We start from the raw sequence: 15673 nt of genomic DNA on the forward strand, positions 1-15673 counted from the left end.
CATTTAATGTTGTTTGCCCCAAACCAGGTGGGTAAACCTCTTCCTCTGGCAACGTTTCTCTAGCGCCCTCTACTGACAAAGCTTAATATCCTGTCCAGATCCATTTTTGCAGAGCCGCGACAAAGCGAGCATTTGGAGTTTGCAGCATTAAATTGGTAACTATTTTTGCTTTTGACAGTTAATTGTATTTTAAAGATGTTTAAACAATATTTTATATATATTTGCATATTTACCCTTTTGTATGGGTCCAAATTTCCATTTAGAATCTTGTTTCAGCCTAAAGAACTGCTTAAAAATTTTCTTAGCGAAGGTGGCAAACTTTCTCAGCTTTTGTTTCTCTAAACAATAAAAAAAAAAAATCTTGATTTTTGACTTCGTTTTTGAAAGACTGTTTTGCTTTGCTTCTTTTTTAAAGTTTATTTATTTATTTTGAGAGAGGACGAGAGATCGTGAGCCGGGGAGCGGCAGAGAGAGAGGGAGAGGGAGAGAGAGAATCCCAAGCAGGGCATTCAGGGCTTGATCCCACGACCGTGAGATCATGACCTGAGCTGGTATTTTTTTTTTTTTTTTTAAATTTTTTTTTTAACGTTTTATTTATTTTTGAGACAGAGAGAGACAGAGCATGAACGGGGGAGGGGCAGAGAGAGAGGGAGACACAGAATCGGAAGCAGGCTCCAGGCTCCGAGCCATCAGCCCAGAGCCCGACGCGGGGCTCGAACTCACGGACCGCGAGATCGTGACCTGAGCTGAAGTCGGACGCCCAACCGACTGAGCCACCCAGGCGCCCCGACCTGAGCTGGTATTGAGAGTCGGACCTTTAACTGATTGAACCACCCAGGCACCCCTCTCTTTCTTTTTTAGAGGTGTTATGATATGTGTGTGTGTGTGTGTGTGTGTGTGTGTGTGTGTGTGTATATATATATATATATATTAGTATTTTAAAGATGTCTTTCTGTTGTGTTTTGGCCTGCATGATTTCTTCTTTTTTAGAAATAATGTCAAACTTACACAAATTTACAAAAACAATAGTGTTTTCAGATGCCCTTCACCCAGCTTCCATGTGTCGCATAACCAGAGCACAATGATCAAAGCCAGGGAAGTACAGCGGCACACTGTTTCATTACGGTCAATCCCAGTTTGTCACCTGCCCCACTACAGAAGAGCCTGGAGAAGACTGGGGGACCCTCCCCCTGCCCAGAGCGTGTCTGTGGGGTCCCTGATGCGCAGAGTCAGCCGGTGCTGGGACTCCCCGGGGGACTCCCCGTTAGGTCGGATTCATAACCTTGCCCAGGAAAAGGCTGCTCCACGTGAAGTGGTCGAAGATCATGACAATGAAGGGCCGGTTGATGTGGACGGCAAGGCGCTTGTACGCCGCCTTCGGCGTGAGCCCGAAGGGGGCAGCCGCCTCCAGGCCGCTCTCACTCAGCTGCAGCATAGCCTTATGGACCACCTGTCGGGGAGGGGGGGGCGGAAGGTGGGGGTTGCGCACCTGCTGTGTGTTGGGGGCTTTCCACACCTCGCTTTGAGCCCTCCCACCCTCGGTTTGTGGTGGCAAAGCTGAGGCTCAGAGAGGGTCGCTTGCTGGCTCCCTAGGTGGCAGCCCCAGGATTAGGGCCAACGTCTGTCCACCTCCGGAACCCAGGTGGCACCTAGGCTTCTTCCCTAGAGAGTGGGCAGGTGGAGCCGGCCGCGGGGAGTTTAGGGGGCTCATGGTACTAACTGGACTTCGGTGTCCACATCAGGCACTCCTTCCGGGGTCCTGGGCAAAGGGAGACCTCCCTCCTCCACCCCACTAGTCACATACTAGGGTCCAGTTTATGCAAAGTGCTTGGGCCTGCCCAGGGTGGAAAAGGGACCGTTGAACGGTCTCTCGTTGTGATCAGAATTAGGGAGAATTTCTGAAATCAGCAAAATGCCGGAGTGGCTCGCGTCAGGAGCCTTGGGTGGGTCAGAACTGACTAATAAACAACATCCGAGGGGACGGTGCCTCTCAGCGGCTGGACAGCGAGGAACCGGAGGCTCCGAGAAGCTCCGTAAATGGGCACACGTAGCTAGGAGGAAGCCGAGCGGGGCCAGGGAAGCCCTGGGGTTTGTCCTGGGAGATGAGGCTTCGAGTGGAAGAGACCCAGGGCCAAATGTCACGCCGTTATCCACGAGCTCTGTGGCCATGGGGGTGGGGTGGGGGGGCGGGGTCATCTACCTTTCTCAAGACAGAGAGGCTCCTCCCCCGAGAGATTGGCTCAGGGCTGGCTGACTCAATCCTTCAAGGTATGCGTTTTATCCAGCACATACTGCGTGCTGGACGGAGGGGCTGCTGCCTCTGGAACTCTGTCCTGTCCCCCGTCTGGTTTTGTCACCCACAGGACTGCGAGGTCCCGTGGGGGAAGGGCCCCGTCAGAATAGCGCAGGCATACCCAGTGTCTAGAAGTTTGGGGCACAGAGTGGGTGTTCAATACTTATGTTCTGGAGTGACCAGCAGAACACAGAGCTGACGGATGAAGGGTCATGAGTGTAACGGGTAGACGGGCCGATGTGATTTCACTCAGAATTTTCCCATTTCCCTGGTCCCTTCTTGGTACCGGCCGCCCCCAGTCCTGCCATGATGGCTTGGTTTCCCACCCTGTCCCCCTCTGTGTGGCCCGGCGGAAGGGGCACGCGCCTGGGCTGCGACCCTCCCTTGTCACTAGCTTCCGTGTAACCTTAGAGACATCGCATTTCCCTGCGGAGCCTCCGTTTGCCCTGTTGTAAATAAAAGTAGGGGCGTGGACAAGACCCGGGGCTCTCAACCTGGGGCTCAGAGACCCGTTCGTGAATGGGCTCCGTGTTGCTTATTATATTTGTACCGTGAATTTGGGGGGCTCTAGGGAGACCGGCTCTAGGGACATTTACCTTCGACGCCTTCAGCTGGGCCTCTCGGGTGATGCCGGAGAAATCCGTCCCGTTGACCCAGTCTGCAATGCCCATGTCCCTCAGGATGGCCCTGAGGTCGTAGTCTCCAGAGATGGACACCTTTGGGATGTGTAGGTCCACCTGGCTGCTCGGGGGGCAGGGGGTAAGCAGATGGGGTTAGACTTCCCCTCCCAGGCGACTTCCGTTTCCTCTGTGACCCCTCCGGACCCTGCCTCCCAGCCGGACACACTTTTGGGGAAAAAGAGAAGGGACAGAACAAGAGGCAGGCTTTGTCTCTTTCGCCATCACATGCATGAGCTTCCTCTCTGGGCCTCTGAATTGCTCGATCTTTTCTTCTAGGCTCTTTCTCTGAGTGGATTCCACTTGTGGTACAGCTGGACATTGAAGAAGAGGGTCCCTGAAGGAGTCCTTGTGGTCCCCCAGGCACCCCTGCAGAAAGGGAGGGGTGGGGGGAGCACCTGGGAGCACGGTCCTGGCCCCAGCATTGCCACTAATGCTGTGTAGCTTTAGCCAAGTCCTTGCTTGTCCTCATTTAAAGAGCAAGACAGCGCAGGGGCAGGGCCATGAGGGCACTTCTCTCCTAGAGGGGAATCAACCTGGTGGATGTCTCCTAGCTTCTGTATTCGCATCCAATGCCTGTGTGTGTGTGTGTGTGTGTGTGTGTGCGCGCACACACACACACACACACACACACTCACTCATGCAACCTCAAGGAGTTGGAGCCAACATCTTCAGTTTCCAGATGGAGAGAACTGAACTCAAGAGAAGCTGAAGAATTTCCCCAAAGTCACACCACTGGGAAGCAGCAGAATTGTGAAGAGGTCAGGACTAGTTGCCTCAAAGCCCCATTGCCTCATGGGAAGAGAGAGAGGGAAGGAGGGGGAGAGAGAGAGAGAGAGAGAGAGAGAGGAGGAGGGCAGAGGAAGGGGGAAGGGGGGAGGGAGGAAGGAGGGGCAGGGAGGGAGGGAGAGAAAGAGCCAGGGAGGGAGGAGGGCAGAGGGAGAAGGGGGGAGGGAGGAGGGGGAGGGAGGGAGGGAGAGAAAGAGACAGGGAGGGAGGAGGGCAGAGGAAGAAGGGGGAGGGAGGGAGAGAAAGGGAGGGAGGAGGGCAGAGGAAAGAGGGAGGGGGAGGGAGGAAGGGGAGGGAGGAGGGAGAGGGAAGGAGGGACAAGGAAGGGAGATGGAGAGAGGGCTCTCACGAGCTGTGTGTGGGGGCAATGAGTCTTCCCTAGGAGGTAGGAGACAGCTGGACCCTGAGGGGTGCTGCTCCAGGGAGGGGGGAGGTGATCATTGGAGGGGTGAGGTGGGAGAGTGGGTGACACAAGCCTGGAGGTGAGGACCCGTAGGGTCTGACTTCTAGGACTAGCAGAGTGTCATGTGGATGGAGTAGAGAATTCCTGCCCAATCAAAATTCTGCCTTGGATGTTTGTTTAAAAAAAAAAATCTAGAAGAAAATAGTATGTGTTTTTGATTAATGTTTTTTAAGCTGAAGTGTTTTAGTGAAGAGCTTATTTTTGGTGTAAAGAGAAAGATTATCCTTCTCATTTTCAACAGAAAGGGAGCCAGAATTTGCTTGATCCGCGGTGCACAACCACCACCGGGGATGCCGTTCCTGAATTCCGGGCTCCCTTGGAAGGGTGGGGGTGGGGCAAGTGAAAGGGCGAGGAGGCAGCGAGGGATCCCTCACGTTGCCCAAACACAGGCTCACGGTCGCACATACCCACCCCACTCCCCCCCGTGGCCATGGGAAAGGTCAAGTGCGAGGGGTCCAGGACTAAGGACAACTCTGGGGCCCCACATAGCGCTAGGGCATCTCCGGGAACCACGGAGCTGACCACACGGCTCTTCCCGGCTGGAGTGAGGTCAGACCCCAGGCGTCCACGTCTCCACTCGCAGAATAGGACTAAACTCTCCAGAAGCCCCGGCCCTGAGCAGCTCTCTGAGGCTACGACTCGAAATAAAAATAACTTGAAACCATAAAACCCAAACCCCGCACATGTATTAACATAGCAGAACTTCTTTCTGGATTTTCTGCCAGCGAAGCTCTTGGATTACAAATTTCATTCAACTAGAATTTGTCTCGGTTTTTGCTGCTGTTGCTGCCTGGCCCTGTGGGTGCCCCGGGACACGGCCTCCTGGCCGGGGTTTGTGCCATTTCCTGTCCCATGCACGCTCTGGGTGGCCCTTCCGCTGGCTGAACTTGCCCTCGGGCTTAACACACAGTTCAAGTGGAAAGCAATTCCCTCCGCAGCCCTTTCTGTGGTCCCCTGGGGCAGCCAAGCAATCCTCCCTTCCCTCAGCATCGAACATTTACTTAGCTCCTTTCTGGTCCCGCGAGGACAGAACTGACGTCATTGTACAGTATTAATTCCAGCAGAATCTGTGTTTCTACTCTCGAATGCATGTCTTTGAAGTCCATCTTTTGTCCTATCCACCTTCTATCCTTTCTGCTTAGCCTAGTACATGGTCTAAGCTGCTGCTTCCATTTGTGTGTATTGAAAGAGGGGCGCCTGGGTGGCTCAGTTGGTTAAGCGAGTGACTTCGGCTCAGGTCATGATCTCACGGTTCGGTTCGTGAGTTCGAGCCCGGCATCGGGCTCTGTGCTGACAGCTCAGAGCCTGGAGCCTGCTTCAAATTCTGTGTTCCGCTCTCTGCCCCTCCCCTGCTCACATTCTGTCTGTCTCTCTCTCTCTCTCTCAAAAAAAATAAACATTAAAAAAATTTTTTAAAAAGTTACGTGTATTGAAAGAGAGAAAGAAAAGAAAGGAAGGAAGGAGAAGGGAAGGAAGAAAAGAAAGAAATGGCAAGAAGGAAGAAAGAGAAAGAAAGAAAAAACAGAAAGAAAGGAGGAAGGAAGGAAGGAAGAAAGAAAGAAGGAAAGAAAGATTGAAAGAAAGAAAGAAGAAAGAAAGGAGAAAGGAAGGAAGAGAAAGAAAGAAAAGAGAAAGAAAGAAGGGAGAAAGGAAGGAAGAAAGAGAAAGAAAGAAAGGAGAAAGAAAGGAGAAAGGAAGGAAGAAAGAGAAAGAAAGGAGAAAGAAAGAAAGAAAGGAGGAAGGAAGAAAGAGAAAGAAAGGAGAAGGAAAGAAAGAAAGCAATAAAGGAAGAAAGAAAGGAGAAAGGAAGGAAGAGAAAGAAAGAAAGGAGAAAGAAAGAAAGGAGAAAGGAAGGAAGAAAGAGAAAGAAAGAAAGGAGAAAGGAAGGAAGAAAGAGAAAGAAAGGAGAAAGAAAGGAGAAAGGAAGGAAGAAAGAGAAAGAAAGAAGAAGGAAAGAAAGAAATAAAGGAAGAAAGAAAGGAGAAAGGAAGGAAGAGAAAGAAAGAAAGAAAGAAAGAAAGACAGAAAGAAAGAAAGAAAGAAAAAGGAAAGGAAAGGAAAGGAAAGAAATGGCATCTGTTCTGGAAGCATTCCTGACTACTCCAGACCCCAGTGTCCCCTTCCTCCCCTGCGTCCCCTTTGCCCTTACGGTCTGCACCGCCCCACGCCCCGCCAGGGCCCACGCTGATGGTGCTGCTCGGATTGCTTGCACACAGACACAACTGCAATCTCACGAGAGTGAGGATCACGTTCAAGAACATCTATCCCCTCCTCCAAGGTGACCGTGATTTTGATTGCCGTCTAACTCAGAGGTGCCTGGGGGGGGGAAATGAGTTCATTCGTCCATTCATTCATTCATTCATTCATCATGCATCATTCATTCCCAGCTCCCATGCTCAGTCAACCCTCCCTGAGTGTGCACCCCTTGCGTGGGCCTCGGGTTGGGCACGCGTTGGCTGGTTGTCCCCCCCCCCCCTCCCCACTGGCCCGTGGGCATATACACCCCTCACCCCTTTTCCCTTACTCCTTTATTACCTACCTAGGTCCTTACCTTCTTTTTTTTTTTTTTTTAATTTTTTAAATATTTATTGATTTTTGAGAGAGACTGAGAGAGAGAGAGAGAGAGCCAGAGAGCTGGGGAGGGGCAGAGAGAGAGAGGGAGACACGGAATCCGAAGCAGGTTCCAGGCCCCAAGCTGTCAGCACAGAGCCCGATGTGGGGCTCGAACTCACGAACTGAGATCATGACCTGAGCTGAAGTCGGACACTTCACCGACTGAGCCATGTGTTGGCTCCGGGATGAAGGAAACGGTCATTTTGGTGTATTTTTTATGGGGTCTCTCAGGAGTGGTAACCGTGCTTGATTTCAGGGGAAGCAAGATAATAACAACGGGTAAGCGAGGGGCCGGGGGCAGTTGGTGAACACAGTTTAAGCCAACAAATCAGAAACGTGATCACGCAGAAGGTAGCTGTTAGCCTCCCAGGGACGGGGCACCTCACTCTGTGGACTGTCCCAGCGTATCTCAGTGTCAACCGACAGGTGGATGAACAGGTGTGACCTCTCGGTCAGAGAACCTCAGGCCGCTGGGGACCCAGCGGACGGGAAAGCGATGAGCCCCGGAGGGCGGGTCCAGGGGGAGGGCAAGGGCTTACCTGATGGTCAGCGACTCAGACCACCTCTGAATGGTGTCCCTGCTCAGCGCGGCGATGACCGTGTCCATCTTCCCCTCGTCTGGGAGGATGAAGAAGACGGTCCCGTTGCCCGTGTATTCCAGCTGTACCAGCTGGCAGGGGAGCACCCGGTCTTTCAGGTACTTGGTGGGGCTTGACTGGAACATCATGGGCACGGTCACCACGGTGCTCTCGTTCACATAGAAGTTCTCCTCCCTGGTGCTTTCCGGGTCGAAGGGGTGTGCCCACATGCCTGGGAGAGGAGGGAGGGGGAGGGCAGGAGACAGGCCCGTGAGAGTGGGTGACACGAGAGCTCTAGGCCGGGTCGCGGCCCCCACCAGGGAGGCGGGAGGTTCCCGGTAAGGTATGAAATCCCCGGCACTTTTGGGCCTGTTGTATTCTCCACCTCTTGGCACGGACTGAGGGTTCACTCTGTTCCTGAGCTGCTAAAAACAGGAGGAGGGAGACAGAGGAGAATGCTGGGCCTTGGATTTGGGGGTCGGATTCGGGAAACCAGATTTTGCCTCCCACCCGAGCCCGGAGTGGATCCCAGATTGGAGGGCTCTGAAATCGTGTCGAATGGAACTCGGGCTGTGAATTCGAGGTCAGGAGTGGGGGAGGTTTGGAGCAAGGGACCGCCCGTCCCGTCCCCACGCCTTGACGTCAGCCACAGAAGCCCAGCAGGCCCCCTGGTCCCCCGTGGACTGTGCCCACTCCCCCGAGGGCCACACCCCATTTCCTGCGGGCAAAGTCAGGATAAGATGCCCTTGAGGTCACAGGCTCACACCAGCGGCCGGACTCGAAGCCCTCCACCGTGTTCCGCGATGGCATCCCGTAGCCTCTCTGCCTGCCTCATGATGGGGAGCTCACTACCTTCACGGACCAGACTCTCCACCACTGCTCAGCTCTTAAAGGGAAGAAAATTGCTTCGAGAGCCAAAGCCCGCCTGATCGTGAGGCCTGTCTGCTGAGCCCCTTCGACCCTTCTGGGCTCATTCCAGGCGACCGTGAGTCCTCTCCCAGGTGACAGAACTCTGGATATTTAAAGACGTGGGCAGATCTCGCCAGGGCCTCCGGTGCTCTCCAGGCCTGGAGATGACTGGGGACCCTGCCTCCTGGGGGTCCCCGGTGTCTTGGATGCCTTCGGCCTGAAAGCCCCGGTGCCCTTGTGAGGTCTCTGTGTCCCAACTGAGGCTGCCTGGAGGTGGCGGCCAGAGCAGAGGTCCAGGCAGGCCTCTCTCCATCCCGCCGCCTGCAGGATCTGCGGACCACAAGGCCAGAACTCTTGTTCTGTTCAGCCTCAGTCTCCGTGAAGGGCTCCTAAGGGAGGCAGTAGGGAGAGGTGGGTGGAGGTGGGGCCTGGAGCCTATGCCCCGCCCCCTCCCTGGTGCCTGAATGTGACGTCGCAGCCTGGCTGTCTCACAGCAAGCGGGATCATTTGAGGGCTTTCAAACCATCCTCCAGAGGAGGCCTGGGACCCCCTGGACTGAAGGCAGTGGTTCACTTACTAAGTGGTCACTTAGTTCACTTACCTGTCCGACTTCCAGCAAAAAAAAAAAAAAAAAAAAGTGAATTTTTTCAGGGTTAGGTTTTTCCTTGGGCACAAAACAAAATACAGAATGGGGCCCGACCTCTATTTTAGGGGATTTTTTTTTCCTTGAAAGTTCTTGGGCCATGAGAACTCGGGGTCGGGAAACTTAAGAATTTATGGGGGCGAACTGGGGAGAGCAAGGATGATTCCTGCAGAAAACCTTCTAACGATATTTTTAGTGTTCTCAAAAAAAAGAAAAAAAGCTGTCGAGAGAGTCCACTAAGTAAGGGACATGCCAGGGACACTTTGCCTGCCCTAAGTTTAGTGACGGATAGCTATGCCACTGCTCATTGCTACTTATTATGCCGGCCTTCTGGAAACATATTAGGGTAGCCCCAGCTTAAACAGGGGCTTGCCACTTAGTTTGGCTGTGTTCCGGAAAATCTGTATACAACAAAGCAGCACACGCCCCTGTCGGCTCTCGCATTCAGATTTCTATTTCCAAAGCCGTTCGGATTTTATCACCAGGAACTACTCTTTTCCATCAGCTCAGTCCCACTGTGGTCGTGAGAACATTGAGAAACTGCCAGATGACGTCACCAAATGACGTCACCAAATGACGGCTGTCCCACAAGCCCCCTCGTGGGCCCCGGAGCACCCCTTTCCCCGTACCTGGGTTTACTACCCTCTGCTTCCAAGGAAGTGCTGCCAGAAACTCTATGCAACCACTGTTGAGCTCCTGCCATGTGCCAAGCACTGTGCAAAGGCACTGCGGCCTCCAAAGAGACAAGGATACCAGGCAGGAGCACACAGTCTGTGGGAGAGATGGCCTGTGGAGTTTGGGGGAGCACTCGGAAACCTTTCTGGGCAAACATTCCCAGAGTCCTTGACCCTCCCGCGATTGAGTGTAAAGAACACGAATGGAAACACCAAAGACCCTGAAGGGCCAACTAATATTTGACAAGGGAGCCGAGATAACTCAATGGAAAAAGATAGTCTCTTCAATACCTGGTGCTAGGAAAACTGGGTATTCATGCAAAAGAATGAAGCTGGACCCACATCCTACACCACATGCAAAAGTTAACTCAAGGTGAATTAAAGATCGGAAACCATAGGGCACCTGGGTGGCTCAGTCAGTTAAGCATCCGACTCTTGACTTCGGCTCAGCTCATGATCGCGCAGTTCGTGAGTCTGAGCCCCGCATCAGGCTCCGTGCTGACAGTGCAGAGCCTGCTTGGGATTCTCTCTCTCTCCTCTCTCTGCCTCCTCCGTCTCAAAATACATAAATAAACGTAAAAAAAATCTGAAACCATAAGGCTAGAAAACATAGGGAAAAAGAAGCTCCCTGACATTGATTTTGGTGCTGACTTTTTGGACATGACTCCAGAATCGCAAACAACAAAAGGAGAAATAAACCAGAGGGACACCTCAAACTAAAAAGCTTCTGCACAGCCAAAGATACAATCAACACAACGAGAGGCGGCCTACAGAATGGAAGAAAACATTTGCAGACTGCATATTGGATAAGGGGCTACTATCCCCCATATATAAGGAGCTCATATACTTTGATAGCAGAAAGCAAATAATTCAACTAAAAAATGCACGGAGGCCTTGAATAGGTATTTTCCCACAGAAGACGTACGAATGGCCAACAGGTACGTGGAAAGGGGCCCGACATCCCTCATCGCCAGGGAAATCCAATCAAAGCCACATGAGCTATCACCTCCCACCTGTGCGTGTGGCTAGTGGCAAAAAGACGAGAGAGAACAAGGGTTGGTGAGGATGTGGAGAAGAAGGAGCCCTCGTGCCCTGCGCGCGGGAACGCAGATCGGTGCAGCCGATTTTACGTGGAAAACGGTAGGGAGGTTCCTCAAAAAGTTAAAAACGGAAATTCCATATGATCCAACAATCCCACTCCTGGGAATACATCAGAAGGAAATTCACTCACCATCTCAAAGAGATAAAGACATTATCTCTACTCCTATGTCCGTCACAGCGTTATTGACAATAACCGAGATGCGGAAGCAACTTAGGTGTCCACTGATGGATGGATGGATGGGTAAAGAAAACGCTGTGCGCACACACACACACACACACACACACACACACACAGGGATATTATACAGCTACAGAAAAAAGAAGGAAAACCTGCCATTTGTGACCATATGGATGAATCTTGAAGGCATTATCCTAACTGAAATGAGTCGGACACAGGAAGACAAATACTGTATGATCTCACAGGTATGTAGAATCTAAAAACCTAGAACTCCTACCACGTGAGGGGATGTGGGTGTCAGCTTGCCTCATCTTGGGGGTCATTTTGCAGTTTGTGCGTATATCAAGTCATCATGCTGTAGGTCTTGAACGCAGGCAATGTTATAAACTAATTATGTCTCAGTAAAAGTGGAGGGAAAAAATTGCTGCCTTGGCCGGGTCAGCCTCACACCCTCCCGGGAGGGACATCGCTGCCAGGTGGGCCTCCAGGCTGGTGTGGAGGATGGAGGACAGAAGGAGGGGGGCTTAACATGACGGTAAGTCTGTCCAGGTAGCATAGAGCTGGGGGGGGGGGTGCGGTTGGCTAACGGGGGGCACTGAGTAGGAGTTGGAGAGAAGAGAAAAGGGCAAGTGAGGATTCTTTCTGGAGACTATGATCTGGATGAGCTTTGAGGTTGTTGAGAGATACATATTAAATGTGGTTTTTACCTTGTCCCCCCGTTTCACTTGCATTTCTTCAAATATGACTGGTTAACTGAGACCGAACCACCTGAGCGCAGGCTTATAAGGTCTAACAAGATGTTTGTTAAAAATGAGGTGTGGGAAGACTGTAGGGGGTGCTCGCGAGAAGCAAGGATTTGCCTGAGGGAATCAGGGGAGGCTTCATGGAGGAGGTAACTTTTGAGCCAAGATTTGATGAGTGGGAAGAAGTTTTTGGCGCAGGCAGGTTGGGGGGCGGCTCAGGGGACAGAAAGAGTATGGGTTTTGCGGCAGGCAGAATGGCCGCCCAAATATGCCCACATCCTAATTCATGGAACCCGTGACTCTGTTCTGTTACATGGCAAGAGGACATTAAGGTTGCCAATCCGGCGATCTAGAGAGGAGGAGATCATTCTGGATTATCCAGGTGGGCCCAGTATCGTCACAAGGGTTTGCTTAAGAGTGGAAGAGGATGGTGGGAGGGGCAGGGGCAGAGGAGAGGTCATGGTCATGTGCTAACTAACAGGCTTTAAGAGCAAACGAAGGGCCCAGCAGCCAAGGAACGCAGGTGGCTTCTAGAAGCTGGGAAGGGCAAGGAACCGATTCTTCCTTGGAGCCTCCGGAAGGCACGTAGCCCTGCCAACACTTTTACTTTAACCGCCGCGTGACCCATTTTGGACTTCTGACCTCCAGCATTGTTAAGATAATAAATCCACGTTGTTTTACGCCACCGTGTTTGTGGTGGTTTGTTACAGCAGCCATAGGGAACTAATTCAGGCTTCCATGAGGACAGGCGTGCTCCCGGACCGGAAGGAACTCGGTGTGGTCGGACACTGTGCACGTGTGTATGTGTGTGTGGGCGTGGGCGTGCTGTGTGTGTTAAGGTGTGCCTGCGCGTGTAATTGCTCTGTGTGCACACGTGTGTGTGTACAGGTGTGTGCGCGTGCGCTCACGTGCACGCTGTGTGTGTGTGTGTGTGTGTGTGTGTGTGTGAGCGTGCTGTGTGTTGGGAAGTTGGAAAAGGGAAAACGTTGAGATGCGAGGCTAGAGAGGACAGAGAAGCAGATGTCTCTAGGCCAGGGTCCTCAGCTTTGGGATGATAGCCACTCTGGGGCAGATATCATTGTGGGGGCTGTCCTGTGCATTGTAGGAGGCTTAGCGGCCTCTCTGGCCTCTACTTACTAGATGCCAGGAGCACACCCCACTGTACCCGCAGTTGTGACAACCCAAAATGTCTCCAGACACTGCCAAGCGTCCCTGAGGGTGGAAGGAGGAGGTGGAGATTACCCTGGGTTAAGAACCACTGCCGTAGACTAAGGATTATAGATTTTATTCTCAAGGATAAGGTATCCCTTGGGGCGCCTGGGCGGCTCAGTCGGTTAAGGGTCCGACTTCGGCTCAGGTCATGATCTCGCAGTTCACGAGTTCGAGCCCCGCGTCGGGCTCTGTGCTGACGGCTCAGAGCCTGGAGCCTGCTTCAGGTTCTGTGTCTCCCTCTCTCTCTGCCCTTCCCCCACTCACACACACTCTCTCTGTCTCTCTCCCTCTCTCTCTCTCTCAAAAATAAATAAACATTAAAAAAAATTAAAAAAAAGAATAATGTATCCCCAAATTATCTGATCATAAATACGATTGGGGGAGGGGGCCTTGTTAAAAATGCAAACTTCTGGGACTTTCTTCCAGCAGTTTTGCTTCAGTACGTCTAGCATGGGCTCTGGAATCTATAATTTTAACAAGTCCCCATGGTGACTTCTGTGAACAAGAACTTTGGAACACCCTGCTCCAAACTGGGGAGGAAGGGCTGGAGTTTGGCTGAGATGGCACTTGGTCAGAGCTGGCTGTGAATTCTGGGGGTGTGTGTAGCCTGGGGGCCATCTGGGGGGAGTTTCTGGGGGGCACGGGCTGTGTCTGGCTGGGCTTCCAGCCCCTGGCCCAGTGCCCGACTCCCGGCCAGCACTCAGACAACATACGTAGACCACGGGGCGGTCGGACTGTTCACCATTACATGTTTGGGCCTTGAATGAACCTACCGGAGCTTGGGTGAGTGGCTCAATTCTTCTAGGTGTCATTTTGAACATTTGTAAGATGGTATCATTCTACTTTCCTAAGAGGACTGTGGTGAAGACAGAGATTCCCAGATGAAAATGTGCTTTGTAAAATCCAAGATTTTGCCCAAGAATGCACCCTGGGTTTTGATGGCTCTTACTGTTCTTGGCAATGGGATGGGTGGGGCGGGCGGTGGGGGGGGGGGTACCTTTGAAGAAGATGTAGTTGACCAGGACGAGCGTGGCTGAACTATCCAGCTTCGATAACAAGTTCACAATTTTCCCATGGGTCTTATTTTCGATATACTCATTGATTTGTCTGCTGGCTCCAGCCCAGTCCTCGAAATCCGTAGCCAAGACCTCCAACCCATAGTAGTGCTTGCTGTCTGCTGAGAACGACTCCAGGGGCTCCAGGCTGCGGTCAAGGAACAAGGCGTTACCCATAGCCATCTCCAGTGTGGCGTCTGACTCCTTGTGGAAATGGTGAAGGTGCCGAAAACCCTGGTGGATCTCAGCTTCGGATGTCTTGGTGAGGTTGAAGCCCAGGCCCTGGAGAAGCTGGGCCCGTGTGTAGCCACGGGCGCCCAGGGACAACATAGCTAAGGCCATGGAGATGCTCAAGGGAGAGATGAAGACATTCTCGCCAGGAGCTGAAGCCACTAGATGCCTATATAGGGTAAAGGCAAAGTCAACGTTGTTTGGAGCCAAGTCCCGGTGAGGGCTCCTTGTGCTCACATCGGTGTCGGGGTCCTGAGCCTGGACGGTCCAGAGGTCACTGGTGGATAGCCAGAGGAAACAGGTGCACAGGGAAAGCAGCATTGTCCAGGATGGTCCAGCCCTGCCAAATCAGGAACGCTCATTAGACAATGTGGGGCCTCTAAGGCGGTGGGGCATGGCGAAAAGGTGGGCAGAAGACCCCATGGAAGGCCCCATTCAAGCCTCTGTTCCTTCCTCCCCATTGGCTGTGTGACCTGGGGCAAGTCAGGACTCTGGGCCTCAACTTCCTCATCTGAAAGTATGATTATACCTGCTATGATTTATCAAGTACCTACCAGGCGCCCAGTGCTGACCTATGTGTTTTGCCTATATTTCTCATTTAATCCTCACTGACAAACAAATCAAGTAGGTATTATTATTATGATTTGACATAGGCAGAAAGGGAGGCCCAGGAAGGTTAAATATCTGACCAAGTGATACGTTCAAAGAACTGAAAGAAGAAAACTATCAACTAAGAATCCTGTACCTGGCAAAACAATCCTTTCAAAAAAATTTTTTTAATGTTTATTTATTTTTGAGAGATAGACAGAGCATGAGTGGGGCAGGGGCAGAGACAGAGAGAATCGGAAACAGGCTCCAGGCTCTAAGCTATCAGCGCAGAGCCCGATGCGGGGCTCGAACTTGGGAACGGTGACATCATGACCTGAGCCGAAGTCGAATGCTTAACCGACTGAGCCACCCAGGTGCCTGGGTAAAACCATCCCTTAACAATGAGGGAGAAATCTAGACAGTCCCAGATGAACAAAAGCTGGGGGAGTTCATTGCCACTAGACCTCACCTGTAAGAAATGCTGAAGGGAGCCCTTCTGGTTGAAATGAAAGGGTAAATAAATACCATCTATAGGAAGAAATAAAATCTCTCGTGAAGGTAAATATATGAGCAATTAGAAAAACTTGTATTATTGTAATTTTGCTTTCTAACTCCACTTTTAATTTTTGATATGATTTAAAAGACAAATCCACGAAAAGCAATTATTAGTCTATGTTTTTGGATACACAACGAATGAAGATGTGATTTGTGACTTAAGCAACTGAAAGGATGGGCGGTATGGAGCTGCATAGGAACAACGTTTTTGTATGCTGTTGAAATTAAGCTGGCATAAATTCAAGTGAGAGTGTTATAACTTTAGGGGGTTAAACGTAATTTCCATGGTAACCATACCAAATCCAGACAGAGAACCTATAAAGAAAGAAAACTACAGATAAATATTGCTTATGAGCATTGACGTAAAAATC

The 15673-nt window shown here is 51.6% G+C and overlaps 1 protein-coding gene across 1 annotated transcript; it reads right to left on the bottom strand.

Annotated features, from left to right (window-relative positions):
• Positions 1–1026: 1026 nt before the first annotated feature.
• On the bottom strand, positions 1027–14604 carry LOC109274504 (corticosteroid-binding globulin-like). Its single transcript, XM_019462163.2, has 4 exons — positions 13871–14604; positions 7375–7645; positions 2890–3034; positions 1027–1450 (listed from the first exon to the last, which is right to left on the bottom strand). The coding sequence occupies exons 1-4, from the start codon at positions 14478–14480 to the stop codon at positions 1265–1267; spliced, it is 1212 nt and encodes a 403-aa protein (XP_019317708.2). The 5' UTR covers positions 14481–14604; the 3' UTR covers positions 1027–1264.
• Between the last annotated feature and the right edge of the window lie 1069 nt (positions 14605–15673).

The sequence above is a fragment of the Panthera pardus genome, unplaced genomic scaffold (assembly GCF_024362965.1).
Source record: "Panthera pardus isolate Hobbes unplaced genomic scaffold, ASM2436296v1 HiC_scaffold_24, whole genome shotgun sequence".
In the NCBI taxonomy this organism is placed as follows: domain Eukaryota; kingdom Metazoa; phylum Chordata; class Mammalia; order Carnivora; family Felidae; genus Panthera; species Panthera pardus.

Coding starts and splice junctions, on each gene's coding strand:
- LOC109274504 (XM_019462163.2), bottom strand. CDS start 14,480: ATGCTGCTTTCCCTGTGCACCTGTTTCCTCTGGCTATCCACCAGTGAC. Junction 7,646..13,870: donor CAACTACATCTTCTTCAAAG/GTACCCCCCCCC, acceptor CTCCTCTCCCAG/GCATGTGGGCACACCCCTTC. Junction 1,451..2,889: donor CCCAGCTGAAGGCGTCGAAG/GTAAATGTCCCT, acceptor CCTCCCCGACAG/GTGGTCCATAAGGCTATGCT.